The sequence below is a fragment of the Dermacentor andersoni genome, chromosome 6, assembly GCF_023375885.2.
Source record: "Dermacentor andersoni chromosome 6, qqDerAnde1_hic_scaffold, whole genome shotgun sequence".
Taxonomy (NCBI): domain Eukaryota; kingdom Metazoa; phylum Arthropoda; class Arachnida; order Ixodida; family Ixodidae; genus Dermacentor; species Dermacentor andersoni.
Genome location: NC_092819.1, coordinates 124,843,858 through 124,861,810, shown reverse-complemented (window position 1 = coordinate 124,861,810; position 17,953 = coordinate 124,843,858). Strand labels below are relative to the sequence as shown.

At 45.7% G+C, this 17,953-nt stretch overlaps 1 protein-coding gene across 1 annotated transcript in view; it reads left to right on the top strand.

The window, feature by feature from the left end:
* The first annotated feature begins 3,275 nt into the window (after positions 1 to 3,275).
* LOC126523525 (pancreatic triacylglycerol lipase-like) overlaps positions 3,276 to 17,953 on the top strand; it is a 51,701-nt gene continuing 37,023 nt past the window's right edge. The window contains exon 1 of the mRNA XM_055066894.2: positions 3,276 to 3,955. Within this exon, the coding sequence (XP_054922869.2) occupies positions 3,592 to 3,955 (364 nt within the window). The 5' untranslated portion in view covers positions 3,276 to 3,591. The remainder of the gene's footprint in view (positions 3,956 to 17,953) is intronic.

Here is a 17,953-nt window from a genome sequence, read left to right as displayed (position 1 = left end):
CCGTCTTTTCGATTATCCAGTTCCCTAATTTTGGCTTTACGATGGGCAGATTATTTGGTACTTCAGTATCCCACTGGCTTTACCAATACTTCCTCAACCGATGTCATATGAAGGGTTTGAGGTCTGCGGCAGCTATGTGTATGTTTATATCTGTATCACTTAATGCTACTGACGTAGCATTTCCGTAAGCAACTACATACATTGCCTTCTACGCCTCTGTGGCCTGGTACTCAGCAAAGAACAGTGACTTGGTTTCACACGCACGCTGCGCATAGCAATGAGTACAGTTCGTTAAAAATATGGTTCTTATGTTTTTATAAAATCATTAAGGCTCTAACGACGCTCAATAAGTCCGTGAACACAATAGCGCTCGTGAAATTTGTCCGCTTTACATATTTTATGGCCGTGAGTATCGCGTATGCTTCTGCAGTGAATATCCTGGTGTGTGGATATAACGTTCTCGATGTTGAAAACGACGATCCCACAGCTGCATCGCACGCTTCAGCCCCCGTGTAACGCGAGGATCGGAAAGATGTATGATAAAGCCACATCGTGCAGCTTTATTACTTTATACAAACCATGAGCTACAGCATAGCCGCGAGAATAAATAAACTGCAGAAGTACGTAAATAGAGATACGGTTCCATCGCATTCACGAATGCGTGATATCTTTCTGTTCGATAAATTTCACCTGCCTGTCTGAAACTTCAAAATTTTGTTTGCATCCATACCTGCTATGAATGTACTCATCACATGTATATTCATTTCTTGAAGGTTGCAAGCACACATTCTTTAATATTGATTTTAATTACTGCTCTTATTACTGTTCATTTTAACTGTCTAACGGAATATATTTCCCTGGCTCTTATGTTATTTTCTGTTGTTTCAATGCAATCGTAATGCATATATATGTATGTGGATGTATTTATGCCCAGAGGAGTACATATATACCACGTGTTGTATTAACGAAGCTACCATTGCGAAAAGTTGAGTGTCTGTACAGTGAACTTCAAGGGACCCAAGTATGATTTAACTTTCGCTTAACTGAAAGTTCAGTGAACCAAATATTCACTATGATATGGAACAACATGGGAAAACATTATATATGAAGTCACAAGAGTGAAATGCAATTTATGGGGTTATGTACATCGATATATACGAAGTGCACGACAGTTAGGTTGCTGCCTATCTCTTTTTTGGGGAAAAGGTCTGCAATTTTCTTTTTCACTGGTGCTCTTAAAGCGCAACAAGTAGCAAAGCTGTCCAGAGATTCTATACTTTTTTGTACTTCCTCTGGCGCAGCTTGTTGCTGAGACGCGAAGTGTCGCAACTTTCCAAGGCATCCTACAGTGCCGGCTAGAGTAAAGGATTTGAATATGCCTCTGTCATTGCAGTTGCCTCCCAGCACTATGCTTATTCGGGATGTACACTGGAAACAATTTCGCAATCTGATAGTTCAGCACCGGTAACGAGCTCACTGTAGCACTGCACATAGTCTTCAAGCGAAGTGTTGCCAGGGTCCACTGATCAAGTTCGTTCAACTGAAATATTCAGTATTCAGAAATTCATTCAAGTGAAATATTTTGAAGTAGACTGCACAGAAAAACCGCCGGGGATTTTCTAAAAGTTCGTTATTCTGAAATATTCGTTCTACTGGCATTCGTACAAATGAGTATTTACTCTACTTCGGATGTGTGCACTGCTGTTGTTGCCTGCTGGTCGACTCCTGGCCTCGTCAAGCTATATGCTTACAGCTTTCTTGCCAGGGTGGCCTTCAACAGTGTACTTCGCGCATGTTGTAAATAAATCTTGATTGATTGATTGACACCAGTTGCTTTAAACTTGTCTCTTGCTGCCGATTCTCTGCAAAGGCAGAAATAGGTTTCTCAAAGCGATGTTCTCAAACATTCTTCGAAGAAAGGATTTGAACTTTCAGAGCAGATTTTAAGACTAGTTGGCATTTGGCCAAGCCACTTTGTTGTTTAGCATGCAAAAAAAAAAAAAGAACGATGTCATAGTTTTAGCCGGCAAGCAGAGAACTATGAACATGATAATACTCTAGTAACATAGCTGCTTGTTCTTAGCAGCAAGCAAAATTTATATGAACGGCTTGTTACTTTGATAGAGTAGGCCACAAAGAACCTACAACCTCCTTAGACGGCTTTTAGTAGATTAGTTGTTTTAAAGAAGCATTTTATTTTGTGTACATACCACAAAAACAAGTAAACAGATAATTTTCGAGTGTGCTTAACTTTCGCTTAACTGAAAGTTCCCTGAACCAAATATTCACTATGATATGAAACAGCATGGGGAAAAAGCATATATCAAGTCACAAGAGTGAAATGAAATTTATGGAGTTATGTATATCAATATATGCGAATTGCATAACAGTTACGTTATGTGCAAGAAAAAAAAAATAATACAAGCACAACCTAACACGGCAAGAAACGTAACCGTCAGTACAAAGATAAGAACCTTTATCTTGACCACAGTGCGGTCGCCTGACGTGAGACGCGAGGTCGTGGGCTCACTTCTTAATTATTTTGTATTTTGCGTCCAAGCTATTAAAACCAGAAAGAAATTAGTAAAAAATGGGCCGACCTTAAAGTGACGTTGGTGATCATGGTGTTTTGAAACGCAATGCACAATTTGACACGTGAACGTACGCCATTTGATAAGTATTTATTAATATGGCTGACTAATTTCTGCTAACCGGCCATCTAAGGATATAAGAAGAAATATTCCCGCCTGTGGAAAGCGTGTGCTGGCCCAATGTAGTCAAACTTTGGTATCGTTTACCTTATTCTTTAAATATTTTAGTCCTTACTATCTGGGACATCCAGTGCATCTACAGAGTTAGAATGGTCTGTGTGCGTGGAAGCCCTGCATTTTCAGCGCGGACTTGTGCGTCAATTTACTAATGTCGTCGTGAAAACAATGGAACCAGTACCAGACCGAGCTGTTTAAAAATCCTTTCCACATTCTTTTGCTGTTCTTGTTAGTGAACCGCACATAAACGGTCTCGAAACTGTGCTGTCTATGCAATATCACCTGCTTCTCTAGAAACGTTCCACGCACGAAGGGGGCGGGGGAGGTAGGATATGAAAGGGTGAGGGAATGACACTAACCGAAATTTCGCGAATGAGGAGGCGCGGAATTTTCCTCCGTAACGAGCGCGGGGCGCGATATGCACCGCTACGCTCTCGCCGCGCGGCCCCGTAAAGGGGTTTCCTCATTGAACACTCAAGAAAAGCGTTCGGGGCCAACGGGCGCACGTTTCCGGCGTCGCCTGCTGCTCCGGTGCCGCGGCGACCGTCGACAGCACTAATGGTTATGACGAGAGTCTGGCCTCGGGGGCCCGCGCACGCGCAGGGCACTGGGCAGACCACGCACCGCGTCGCGACGCTTCGCTCGTCCGCTGCTCGTCCACCCTTCTCTCTCTCGTATGGACACAGGGACTCCTCAAAGACGACGTCCCTCGCAGCGGGAGCCGTCCGGCCAGCCAAGCAGGCAGGCAGCCATCCGAAGCGCGGCGGCCTGACCCGAAAATACCCAGAGAGAAAAGAGCGAGCAAGGGGGCCCGGTTCGGTCGATGCTCTGGCAGAACCTCCCCTCGCCGCTCGCCTTGCCCTTGCCCGGGCTGCCGCGCTCGCTCGCGACCAGGCCGAAGACGAGTCCGGTCTCGCGCCGCGACGCCCGGCGACCAGCGCTGTCTTGGCACGCGCCGCCGAGAAGGCCCTCGGAGAAGCAGCGCGCGCGCCCAGGGCCCGGAGCCGCCGTCGGACTCCGCTCGCCCCATGAGCGCCCGTCGATGGTCACCGCCTCGTCCACCTTCCGCTCGGGAGGCTGGCCGTCCGTGCCCTTGCTGCTCCTGCTGCTGGCGGCCGCTGCTGGTCTGGCCTGCTGCTGGTGGATCGCGGTCTCGTCGGCGGCGGTGGCTGCGCCAGCAGCGTCGGGTGAGTCGGTGGTGGAGGCGGGGTGGTCGCATGCGCGCACCTCTTGACCCCTCGCCCTTGTATGTGACTAGAAACCGGTTGCGCTGTGGTAGTGGAGGTACTTCGGGGGTCTAAGGTCGCGCAGTGCGGCTGCCCCCACTTATAACATCGGCCGAGGGGTCGTTGCTCGGGGCGGTCGGGCATACGTGGCCGCGCCGCGACTGAAGGGAACATTTGTCTTCGCGGAGGCAGGCGATGACGCGATAAGTGTCCGGGTGCTCCCGAGTTTAGCGCACGGTTCTTGGCGGGGGGCGGATTTTAAGGCGTTCGAAGGCGTGTTCACGCAGGTAATTTGTCGTCGTTGAGGCCGGTGGATTTTGTATAGGTTCTCAGCGTTTGTTGGCGAAAGCTTGTATGCCTGCCGGTTTACTTCCGTGCTTGTGATCAAAGAAGACAAGCTTGCTTTTGCTGAAGCTTGTTATATTGTACTGTTCTTCTCGTGGCTTCTTCTTCCGCTTCAATTAATTGGTGCTATTAGACTGCCTGCAACTTCACAACTCCCGGAGCAGTTGTTCACCAATGAATGAAGTTGTTCATCTTTCATAATAATCTTTCTTGCTTTGTTTTGTTTATGTCTTCATTTGCTCTCAAGTTAAGTATCCTATTTGCGACACGCTCGTAACACAGTAAAGAGAAGGGGAAATTATTCTCCTTTAGCCTCCTTGCATGCACTAAAGGGCGATGAATGAGCCTGCAACAGCAAAGCCTTCGCGAATTTTGTGCGCGCGTTTAGAATCCTTGGCGTTTTAGCGTACACAGTGCGTTCCAAACCTTTGATGCTTGTAGAACGCACTGACCCGCCGTGGTTGCTCAGTGGCTATGGTGTTGGGCTGCTGAGCACGAGGTCGCGGGATCGAATCCCGGCCACGGCGGCCGCATTTCGATGGGGGCGAAATGCGAAAACACCCGTGTGCTTAGATTTAGGTGCACGTTAAAGAACCCCAGGTGGTTAAAATTTCCGGAGTCCTCCACTACGGCGTGCCTCATAATCAGAAAGTGGTTTTGGCACGTAAAACCCCAAATATTATTATTATTATTGTAGAACGCACTGGGAGCTATCTTTGTCTGGGGCACCAAATCTATGCGGACGTCGATCAGATACTTGACTTTCGCTGAACAACTGCGTGAAATGTATCGAGAAGGCCGAGAAAGAAGTAGGACACAGCGCCCACGACATTTCATTTCGCAGCATATTACTTCTTCAAGATGAACCAACTAAGTGTGTCTTTGATGTGCTTTCTAAATTTTGAGTTCGCCTCACTTATGTGTTCCGGTTTTTCGGATGCTACGCGCTTCTAACACGTGATATCTGCCATGCACTGCGGTATCTTCATGGCAACCGCGGATGGAGAGTGGCGCGCTTTGGTCGTTCTAGCGATTTTCTTTTATTGCTACAACAGCTAATAATCTTCTCAGAACTGCCTCGGCATGCGGTAGCCCGGCATCGAATGCTTTCTCTCCATTTCAAAAATTGTCCTAATTTGCTTTCGCTTCTCGAACTGCCACAGTGGTGCAATATCACCACGCATCGCTGCCGTTGTTTTATGCTGTACTAAAAGCAGATTTGCCTATGAGAGGTTAACTGGGGGCTTTAAGGAGTGTGTTTTCTGCCCGAGAACTTAGATATTCGGTATAAGTCTGTGCAGATGCATGAAATTCATGAAGCCACGCGAACATTCGGAACTTCTTAAGAGGAAGCTTTAGGTCGGGGATTCCTATCCAAATACATAAAAAAGGAGAAATCGTTTTTCTCGGCAACTAGTGCACCAAATTTGATGAAGTTTGTTGCATTTAAACGCAAAAGTTAAAATCCGGTGATTGTAGGTAGCAAATTTTTCATCTATGCCATTTCTTAAATAAGAATTAGCAAAAATAAAATTTTTAGAAAACAACACTATTATGTTTACAACTCTGGAGCTCAGCAATGAAGAACAATATCACAATTCTGTAAATTGCACCTAATACATTTAAAGCCGACAAAATTGATATATTATACATGGCTCTCAAATAAAATACTAATATGCTAGTAGGCTTTTTGCAAATCCTTATAGACCATATAACAGATTCACGTAAGATTTAAAGTGACATATCAAATTTGTCCTCTTTGGATGCTCTAAGGGACGTAGTTTACAAACCTGCGACACCTGTTTTTTGTGGAGAGCTACGAATTTGTAAACATTGTGCTTCTGTTATTTTCAAGCTTACGCATTTTTATAAATTTCTTAAAAAATCAAGCTCTAAATCGAAATTATGCTTTCAACACTCCCTAGAGTTAAACTTTATCTCGAAATGCAACAAATTTCATTAATATCGGACTAATGATCATTTCATCAAAGCGTTTCTGCGTTTTATATGTATTTGAATAGGCCGCATTGGAGTGCGACCCGAGCTAAAGTTTCCTCTTAAAGAAAACAAAAGATTTTGATTCGAGCGAGATAGAGATACTTCATTGACAGCAAAGACAGAGAGGTCGACCTGAGCTGGTGTGGTCTACTCTGTACTGCGCACTGGGGAAGAGGGAAGGGGAGTGAAAGTAGGGGAATAGATGATGATGATTACAGGAGGAGTGGTGCAAGTTGCTTCATAGCTTACAAGTGAGAACGCAGCTCTAGAATGACAATGAGTGCTTAAAAAAATGATGGCGTTTACTTTCAAAAGCTGTGCTATGGGCGATTAGAAACGGCGTAGTAATATGTTGCAGAATGATTTGGGTGACAGGTTGTGCTCTGCCATTCAGCTAAACGTGTGTATTTTGAATTCCATCATTATTCAAAAATGGTCGCTGAGGCCTTGATGAAGCAGACAGAACGCCATAGCCACTCAGCCATTGTGGCGTGTATGCAAGGGCTCTTCGGATATGTGAAAGGTCAATGCACGCTCTGTCGCCTGTAGGAAAGTCTCGTGCTCACCGAACTGAAGACGCCCTGGCCACGCGGTCATCCGTAAAGTTAGTTGTTGAACTCTGAAGATGCGTAAGCCTCCTGAACCATGAAGCTTGTCTAGCGCTTTGCTTTGCTGGAATGCCTTTGTGAATACTGGAATGCGTTATTTACTCAGCCGAGGAGGCCAGTGTTTCGTTATTTAGTGTTTCTTGTGAATGTCGCTGCGGTTTCACCCGCCAATCATCGAATCTGTCTAATTCCGTGCGAAGAGAAGCTGTTGCAGACGCGGAATGATACATTAAACCTGCGGTGGCGAAAGCCACGAGCACTGCTGTCTCGATATTAACCTCTTAGTTGCGCAGTGTTTGCCAAAAAGAACGTCTGGCAGATGTGCATTTCATTACCAAGCACTCAAGTTAGCAACTACCATATGTTGGGTGAGGGTTCTGCTGACGTGGTCGGCATGTGGTCTGCATTTCTATGTGGTCTGCATTTCTGACAGTCCTGTTAACTGAGCTTCTAAATTTGGCACTGCTGATTTTATTTGTGACTATAAGAATAATGTACAACTCGTCTAACATAGGATCAACAACAGCATCACAACTTCTTTTTGCGGTAAACCCAACTCTGAAAATAATCTTTTGTCTATAGATGATTTCGCGATTCTCGTAGCCGATCGGTGCTTCAATGCTTGCCCGAAGAAGTAGAGCAGAAATTGTTGTCGAAGGACCCGTTCCAATCTACTGAACTTTGTGTGTAGTTTTAGCTAAATGATAACAGAATCAAGCCACGTCGAACAGTACAGAAAGATTCTGAATAATAATTTTAATTGTCAGGTATTTCAGCCCAAAATCAGTGCTTTTTCTTCTTTAGGAACTATGACATGCGATAGAGAACAAGAATACAATGCTCACTGATCATAGAGGTTAGAGCAGACGCAGTTGTGCAGAGAGCTTAAGTATATAATGAGAGCCAAAACAAGCTTTGAAAACAATGTAAATTTTATTGAAGTTTTGCACACATCGAGTCTACTTATAGAAGCTCGCCTAATATTGTTTTAAATTCTTTCGCTCAGGAGACGTATGGATGTTTATCAGTATCTTAAAGCTCACTTTTGGTTTAACATTCGATCTGATGTTAAAGTTCATGGTAATGTTGAAATGAAACTTCCCTTAAAACAATAAAATATCAAACTTGCACAAAGGTTTGGACGGAACCCAACGATGCGACTCGTGCTTGTACTACAACTACTTGGCAGTGCTAGAACTAGATGCGTAAGCTCGTTACTGAAGGCTGCTCATTAACTTCATGTATACTCTACATCTTGCTCTTCATAATGCTTTCCGTTGAACATACTGTAATTTTCCTCTCAGGCCACGATTGGTCTTAGTGTAGTTTTGGTTTCATTGGCTAAAATCACTAAAATTTAGTAGTTGATATCTACCACGTATGTACAATATATAATCTTTCCAACGGACGCACTTCGAGAGCGTCCTCTTCAAGTGCTTAGAAGATAACGTTCGCGACAAGATTTTACCGCACATGACCGACTTTCATATGAAGCTCGAAAAATTCTGGCAGCTGGCCGTGAGACCAAATATACGCTCATAGCCGCGTCTTAACTGGAAACACCGACGTTCTAATGTGCGGTTGCCGTGAGAGCTGTTTGGAGTGAACGCGAATAAGACCAGACACTCAAATGATTGCGTGCACCGGTCGGATGCACAAGCGTGTTTCCTTGCCAAGCGAAGCAAGTATGCGCCTGGCTGTTAGAGACGTGTCAGAGTACACGTAGCCTTACCTGTGCACGTTAACGTTTGTTTTACAAGTACGGCATTGTCACTGAAGTTGCGACAATTGGACATTTAAGCAACATGAAGCCAACAGACAATAAAGACAAATGCCATGTCTGTTGGCTTCATATGACTGTGACCAACCAAAATTGATCCCAACGGTTCCCCCTTTTCACATTGCATCGAACGGTATATGTTTGCTTCCAAATAAACGCGGGCTTCTTATTCTTGTAACTAAATTTGCAATTTGCTTTCGTTCCTACTGCATTTCCTTTTCTTGCTATAAGAGGGAGAGATCATGTTCTGTAATAAAATCTGCGGGCAAGTTACAGTACCATCTCCTTGTTTCTAGCGCCTAGATGCTGAGAACATGGAATGAGCAGGTATTGTCTGTGTGGGAACACGCGTTCCGGGAGAACTGAGCACCCAGGTTTTGTTAGGGCAGGCGGGAGGTGAGCCTGTGTGCAGTTATGACACTGAATTGTTGTCTGTAAAATTTGGTGTATAGCATTCGAACGAGGTTCACGCACTGAGCACAGTGTATTGTGCCTGTTTTGTAAAAAAACGCTTCTTCTAGTGTGAGCTCAGAACTAATCAGCGTTTTTTAAAGCGCTTTATTAGCCCAGAAGCAATTGAATAACTCCGCGTCACTTACTGCACAGTTATGCACTGTTCTACTACGCACTGTTCCCATGCTGGCAATCAACGAGTCATGCTTTCGATTCTACAGAATATTATAGGCTTTTGTAGCAGCTCGCGAGAATGAGCTGTTTTAACAAATTAGGCTAGTCACAAAGCCTTCGAAATACTTTCGATTCAGACATGCGCAGAAGGATCGTAAGCTCGGTTTTCTCGTTCCTGTCGGCGGTCTAGGTTAAACCGGTGCCCGCGTGGAAAGTGCCCGATTCGAATTGTGCGTGCTTTGGAGCGGGCCGTGCCAACTGTTCCGTGACGAATGTTCGCGCGGCCTCGCAGTTTTGTCTCAAGGTCAGCGTTTGCTCGCCCGCTGAATCGTATGACTATGGAGCTGCTTTCCCCAGCACTCCTTGCGTGCCGAACGAGGAGTTCTCAGAGCTGCATTTCTAGTGTCTTCCCCCAGCTAGCGAAAGGCAGTAGTTATCCGCTTCATTCCCGCAGCGCTAGCAACGTACTACTTCTTTTTTTTTCTACGACCGAAATGAATACATAATCAGACGTTCCGCCATCCTTTGAGGCCACGTGGATTACACGCAATCACTGTTTTGAGCCCTGCCGTTCATCCGCGCCTGAAGGGTGGCGCGAGGCAGTTTCTGGCAGTGACTTAATTTGCTGACATGCTTAAACAGAAGAGGATACAATAGGCTGAGACAAATTCAGTTTTGAGATAAAATGCTTATTCACGTCTTTGGTGGTAGTTTTTCAAAAGGCATTCGTAATACATCGAAAGTGTTTGACACTCCAGCGACAGACACTGGGAGCTCAACCAAAGCCATTTGGCACGCAGTGAATATTTTTGAAAAGTCACATATCGCTGTTTCAAGGTAATTCAAACCTTTCCCATGGTCGGAATGGATTTTGACCCATCGACAGGCACTAGTTTGCCTTTTCGTCAGAATTCCTTGACAACTGAGGATGGTATGAGGTAGTCAGCTTGTGTTGGATGGAGCAGGAACGCACAATGTCGGCGATAACTTTCGAGAGGAAGTTTAGACCACGGTCAGTAAGCAGCTGTCGCCGTGCGCCGTGAAGCAGGATAATGTCACGCAAGTGAAAGTCCTCGACGTCAGTGGCGCAACTGGTAGGGAGAGCCCGCGTGATGTGTATTCGTTGTTTAAGTAAGCTTGTATTTTATTGTGCATTCTCTTCGGATCGCTACCCAACAGAAGCGATCAGTTAGGGAAAGGGCAAAGTGAGTAGGTATTATAATAGTGGTCTGCTAATGAGTACGAGAGGACAAGTCTCACTGTACCTCAGTCGTTATGGTGACGCTAAGACAGAGAAGTACCTGGGAATGGGTGTTGCCAGGCTAACCACCTACGCTGACTATTAGAGAAGACACGTGCGGTTTTTGTGATAATTAGCCGATACTCTCCTGCTTGGCCAGATCTCTAGTTGAGTGAAGTACGGAGGCACCCGCGGCATTTCCGTCCCTTGAATGCAGCAGGGGTTGAAGGGGAGAAATGCTTCTCGCTGTACACAGCCCTGGAACACCAGTGAAACCGGCACTGCACAAGCCTCACTCATGGAGTGTCTTCGGTACTCTTTACACAAGCTGTAAATATCCGTAGCGTTGGCATCGCTTTGACTTAGGATGACGCTGATATTTATTAACAGAAAGCTTGATATAACTTCCGGGCATTCGAAAGAAGAAATTTTCATAATTTCTTTGTTAGGAAACTTTCGCTGAATTTTCACTGAAATCGACCAATAGGATACATGCCTTTAACTGCTATGAAGAGAACCAGCTTAATGCATACAAAGAACACGAACGACCTGAGAAAAAGCTCTAAGCATAGCTTTGAGAATGAGGTGAAGCAATCTAAAAAGAGTGAAATGATATAATTGGAGCATTATAAGTGGCCCTTTTATAGGGATCACAGAAGATGTTTCTCGTGACCTACGTTTCTGTCCATCGTGGTATAATTTGTTTCGTTAAGCTTTTCTAACATCTCCTACAGTATCTTACAGAAAACTTAAAGATTTGTCGTAATCTGAGCGTCTTGAACTTTTGCATCCTGAATAAGCACTACAAGCGTTTCAAACAAACCCGTCATTGTAGGATACTCACAATTTTATTTCTGAACACAAGAGTCGATATCGTCACACGAAAGATCCCGTCACGTTGTCAGCTTACTTATCTTTCATTCCGTCTCTATCCTCATTCCCTCCGCCATCGTAAAAAAATATTTTGATGATTTGTTCCAGGTCTTTCGATTAAGTTTTATGGAGTGTTTCACTCCTGGGTAGCCAGGAAGGAAACAGCAGCCTTACACAGTAAAGCTTTCACTCAAGACATTGGGGCTTGCTCGTATTTCCGCAGAATTGCGGTTCACAGCGGAGCGCAAGGTTGTTGAACTTTTCTCTTCACGCCGCAAACAATTTTGAAGGCGGCTTCTTGTATTCTGTATGAAAAATGATATCAAGGGAACGCTGTTCTGTTGCATACGTATATAAACACTGAGAACTTTTAAATATTTATGTGTTCGCGTTAGCTGAGGACTGTATGTAGTGTTTATTTCCTAATGTCCGCATCAAATTATGTCTAAGACAAAAAAATTCCTCATGCCGGTTTCTGTAAGTAGGCTAAAGAAAATGGCATGGCGAAGCCGGCTTAAAGTTGTCAATGCCTGGTTTCTTTTTTTCTTCTGAGGGGATATATTAAAACGATGACTGTTCACATCGAAACCAGCTCACCTATTTCGAACAACTCTATTAGCAATACGAGAGAATAGAGCGGCTTAGTAAAAAGTATTTGATGTCACATGTGAGCCATCGCGAGCACCTTGACCGCCTACTAAAGGGTTGCGGCACTTTACGGCTTCTGAGTGCAATGCGTAAACTAGGAACCGTGACTAGAATTGGTGCGGCTTTGTCTGAGCATCGACAGCGTACTATTGCATTCGCAGTAAAAACAGGGCAAACAGGGCAGTCGAAACGCGTTCGAGAGCTGACCGCAAGTGCCACGGACGGCTGGTTTATCGAACTTCATCTGCGCCCCTCGCGAAACCTAAGTCGCATCCTGAAACAGCTTTATCCGGCATCGTTGCTGACCACTGTCTTGTTGCGGATGCTCCCAGAGTCTATTTTTATACCCTTTAAGCGCAGCCGTCCTTGTTTTGGCACGTTGCAAGCCCCTTGGCTGACATGCGCGGCAATACGCTCTCGCATAAATCCAGGACAGGAGGTCAAAGAGGCGAGGAAAGAAGACAGCAGACAGCGTTGGGTAGCGCAAAAGAAATAATACAAAAATATACAGGAAACTATAACGTCACAAAAATTACGAGCTGGATCCGTGCCCAGGAAAAGTCAGTCTGCAACTTGTCGGCAATCCTGCTGCTCGAAAGAGAACATTTCGCACTAGCACACAAAAAGGACAAGCTGAGCTTTTCATCCCCTTGGTGAAATCTGACGGTAACAAAACTGAACCTCTGAGCTGCCGAGCGCGCCTGGAAGAAAACGTACCCCGCTCTGGTTGCGCGTCGTAATTCTTACGTCAATCCATATGACTTTCCAAAAAAAGAACAGAGCACCGCAGAAGGCTACAGTTTGAGCTTTGCCTCATTCTGCACCGTTTCCTCGGGTGAGAGATGCTGCTACGATGCCGCTTTTTATGCCTACTAAGCAGCGGCGCAGCGACTGGTCTTACTTCACGCGTCCTTGCCCGCGCTCTCAATGCGAGTTGGCCACCGCGTGGACTGCCGCTGTGCTTCCCCGGTTGTCGAGGCGAGGTGCCTCCTTTTGTTTGCCTGATACGCAGAGGTTACGCGAAATAAACTTTGAAGTTTGCTTTCGCAGGCGACAAATTGCACACATCGTAGTGTGGAGTACGCTGTTTGGAAGGCGCATTATGCATTGAGGAAGTGGAGGAGACTTGACCAATTCGTGTGGCGACTGAGCTCATGGAGCTGAAGAGGCAGAAACTACGAAAATCTTATTGTGCTTTTTTATATATTTGTGCTATTCGCTGCGGTATTTACATTCTACACACGCAGCTTAACAATAGAAAGATGTAGCTGCAAGAAATGTTATGTCAAAAAACATGGTACGAATGGGTGGCTAAAACAATGTCAGCGAATGAAATTAGAGAGCATGACAACTGAGTGCTTCGGTCAGTCTTTATGAAGTATTTTCATTTGATTTCGCCGTGAGAATAAGCGACCGAAAGGGGATGTTCATTTATATTTTATCCCGGCGAACAAGCAACTGGTCGATCTATGGAGTAAGTATGCGGAGAAGCAAGCGAGCAACCAAGCATCTAAGCAAGCTGAAGTTTGCATTTTGAGCGGCCTGTGGCGGCAGGAGATACAATTAGTATTTGTCCATGCTTTGTCAATTGTTTGGCAAAATACTCCCACAAAGTCATCCGAGTACTTCCGCATCACTGTTAGGGAAGCATAAAGGACTTTCAGTAATGATCACCTGACGATTAGGCAGAAACTGTGATGTCGATAATAAGTGTCTCATACAGGAATGACAGTTGTTCGACTTTTCAGCTTTACTTTTGCGCTTGGTATTAGCCGTAATTAATTACTGCGGACACATTAGCAGGATCACATTTTCTAGGTCGGGAAGGGGTCATAACTTTTTGGACGACGGGCTTCCAGTCCACCATTAGGATCGAGTGTTTCCCGCTCTTTCGGGCAAAAGGTTGTCTAATTCCTACATTTGATGATCTAATTAGTACACTGACCCATATCAACATGTCTGTCGCTGTCATAAAATGAAGCCCATGGAAATCAGTAGCATTGCCCAGCTTTTATTTTCAACTAGAAACACATCTTCTGCGACACGCCGTGCAGAACCGTGCGAAAATATAACGGCTCACAGCTTTTCTAGCTAGGCACATCCGACAGCTAGCAAAATGAGCCGTTCACCGCACCTAAGATGTGGGGCTTCATCGACGGTAACACCACAATCGGCACGGATGCAGAGGCGGGTCGATTGTGTAAACATCTTTGATGTGTGATAATGGCCCATTGTTTGTCGAGAAATGAGGCAGAACCAATCTCACGATTACTGTCGACAGAGGCGTTTAGCATTTAATCAATATAGCCACACAATGTATTGGCACCGTCGAAACGAGTTACGTGTGAGCCATGTACTACAGCGGGACTGCTCTTTCACGCTTCTCTAAGAACAATCGGCGCCATCTAGTGCCGCCGGCGCAAAGCCTGCGCGTGTCCTCCGTTTTGCATGGCGAGCTTGTGTGTGCGAACCCTGAGAAACGCGTCATGTGGCAACCGCGATCCCCTCACACGCTTCTTTCTGGACTTGTACGTACGTCACCTAGCGGCGCTGCCAAGAAGTCTTCTCGACAGTTAACGCATAACATGCCGGCCGTTTCGCGCGAGTCTACGACATGACGAATGTTGGGTTCTACATGAGTAGTGGCGAGGAGGGAGAAACACGAATTGTGTCGTTATCAGCAACTACGTGTTATGCAATCTTAGGTATATATGGACATGTCATGTGGTGTATAATATAACGATGATCACATTTGAACTCCGTTGAAGAAATCTTGAAACATGATTAACTTGGTTGATCGTTAAGTTGGCACAACTTCGCACAGAGAGAGAGCGCGAGAGAGAGAGAGAGGAAAGGCAGGAAGGTTAACCAAACGCGAGTTGCCGCTTTGCTATCCTGCACTGGAGTGGGGGATATAGGGGTTGTGAAGAAGAGAAAGAGTGCAGAAGACAAAAAGAAGAAAAAAAGAAAAAAAAGTAGAGAAAGAAATGTTCAGTGCTATTCCACTCTCTGAAGGTGGATAACCAGCGAAGCTGTGTATAGTGATGACTATATTGATTTATTATAGGGTGATTACTATATTGAGTGAAAACACGTGATTTCTTCATTCTACTGTCTGATTTTATTTTGTTACCATAGTGATCTTCGCTTTATGGACACTATGGTAGACGGCCGTGGGCTGAATGACGATGCTCGAGAGATTTTGAGCAAACGTCATGTCTATACATGACCATTGACGCGTACTTGGTACATTGACTAGTGTATAGCGTTGAATGCCGAACCTATCATCCTCGCGGTATTCGGGGTGCCGACGGTTATCGCGCATACGCTTGGCGTTGGCGTTGGCATCGTCGGTGGTCTCCTTCCGCCGCTGCCGTGCCCATGCCCGTTTCTGTTCGCGAAGGCAATCTTCACGGGTACGCGCTGCCGTTCTTCGTCCGACGGAAGGCGACTACGCAACGGTCCGGGCCCGTCGACCGACGCGCGCTTGGGGTGCCTTAGCGACCAGTCCCGCTTCTGCTCACGCCGTCGCTCTTGGAGGGCACGCTGTTTTTTTCTCGGTGCGTACAATACGCGTCCTATCCATAGCACAACCAGAACGCAACTGCCGATAACGTCGCTAGGCGATGTTGACGTCATAGTAAAGAGGCGGACACATAACGTTTGGCTATAAACAAGCCTTCAGCATTTATAGTCCGACGTTGTCGGCGCTCAGGCGAGCGTCGCTCGACGCCGGGCTCGTCGCAGTGCATGACTTAGCTATATCAATTTATCGGTCTACGCGAACCTCTTCTACGCACGCAGAAAAAACGGAACCCTATCCGTATGCAGCTTGGCTGTAAAAAGAAAAACAGGTAACAGAAAAGCGTTATATTCGCAAGCGTTCACACAGGCCGGTCGATCTCAAGAAGCGCAGCAGCGCTTGCACGGCTTTCTGACGTGATGCTAAGTCGCATCGATGTTTCAAAATTCTTTCTTCCGACAAAGTCTGGTAGTCCAACTGGTTCAGCATGACTGAAAGCGATTGTCTATGCCCACCGTACTGCGGGCACTGGCAAAGAACACGATGAATCGTTTCCCCGTCACCGCAATCGCCACACGCTGCAGTGTCGGCCATCTTTATGCGGAACGTGTGGGCATTGGTAAAAGGGTGGCGTCTCTTCGGGGAAGTCTTGGCGGAAGTCGGGGGCCAACGGTTGGATCCAGAGTGTATAATGAGGCCTGCATAAAATGTGGTTCATTCCATTTTGATGTAGTGCATTGGCATGCAAGTAGGCGGAACATCCTTGCAGCATGTCCCCTAGGCAGTGGGATCGATATGCGCTTGTCTTCTAAATGAACTGAAGAAGCAGCTCATGTTGCACTGTTTCTACTTTGCATAAACTGCTACCAGGAAAGTGGGCCCCTTTCGAAGATTGTGCTGTCTAACTCTTCGCCTAAGAGCGCGAGTTCTCACAAGGAGAGACGACGAGAAAGTGGCACGGGGCGCGCGCGCCGGGTGTTTCAAAGAGCTGGTTGTCTTTGGAATGAAAGAAGTATGGGTGTCATCGTGGTGTAGTGGTCAGAGCACCGGGCTGGTGTGGCCTATGACAGATGCTTGATGCAGCCGTCAGCCACCCATTGTCTTGTTTTTTATTTTTATTAAAGCGAGACGAGGCAATAACCTACCTATTTACCGCAAAGTGCAAAGAAAGAGGCAAAGAATGCTTCGCATTAAGCAGAAATTGAACCCTAATCCTCCGGATTAAGGTATTTGAGGTAACAAGAGTGGAATGCAAAAACTTCTATGTACCGCTTTTTAAGAGCATGTTCAGAAATCTCTTTTGTTTAAACTTAATCCCAAACCTCCTACCATGGCCAGCATCATAGCCAGTGTGTTACTTTGGGAAGTTAAACTGCATCAATGATGTGCACCTTGAATAATGTGTCCAGTTTGCTGGGACTCCAGTATCTATAACGGACAAACGTCATATGATCGGTAGTTACGATACTTGTCAATGTTAATGTTTCCGAAAGAAGTTTGACATCAGCATTGTAGTTATAAGGATTGTCCCGTGTAGCATTGACTCCTGTGCTTGCTTGCAGGAGTTCTGATGTTGCGCAAGAATGATGCTGCACATGGGTACATTCGTTTGTGACCGCTCGTAACGTGCAATATTTTTCTCACCATGCAAAAAAGAGGTGAGGCGTGCAGACAGGACACAACAGTAGAGAAGTGCACAACACGAACACAACACGAAGGCGTTCGTGTTGTCCACTTCTCTTGTGTCCTGTGTGCGCGCCTCACCTCTTTTTTGCATAATGAATCATTACCAACTAGCTCAGCTTTCTGTCGTTCTTGTTCGCACCTTCGGCGGCGGTGTTCGCATGCAATAAGGGAAAGAAAAGATTGATGCAGTAGCTGTGGAACATTATGCGCCGTCCTACATGCCCAAGGAAAACGCGGCCTCTGAATTTCTTGAGAGCCGGGAAAACGTTCTTTTTTTGTGTAGCTGTTCCCTTCACTTCACGCAATTTACAGTGCGACTTAACGTATACCTAATGTGTAACCCTTAATATGGCACTTCTTTCGGTCATTCTTGGAGCTGCGACACGGGGCGACATTTTATGCGCCTTGTATTTGATTTCGTGTAGAAACTATTGGGAACTATATCTTCAATTGGGTGGTGTGCGTGTATGTTGCGATGTCCGGCAACGCTGGGATGACTTCAATGAGACATTTCGAGTGTGCAGATGAGAGATAACGGAATATTCAGAACAATTCAAAAGCAAGCTTATGCAATAGTAGAGGTTTTCTTGTGCCGCAATATCTATGTGAGATTCTCTTCCTTTTTCGCTAC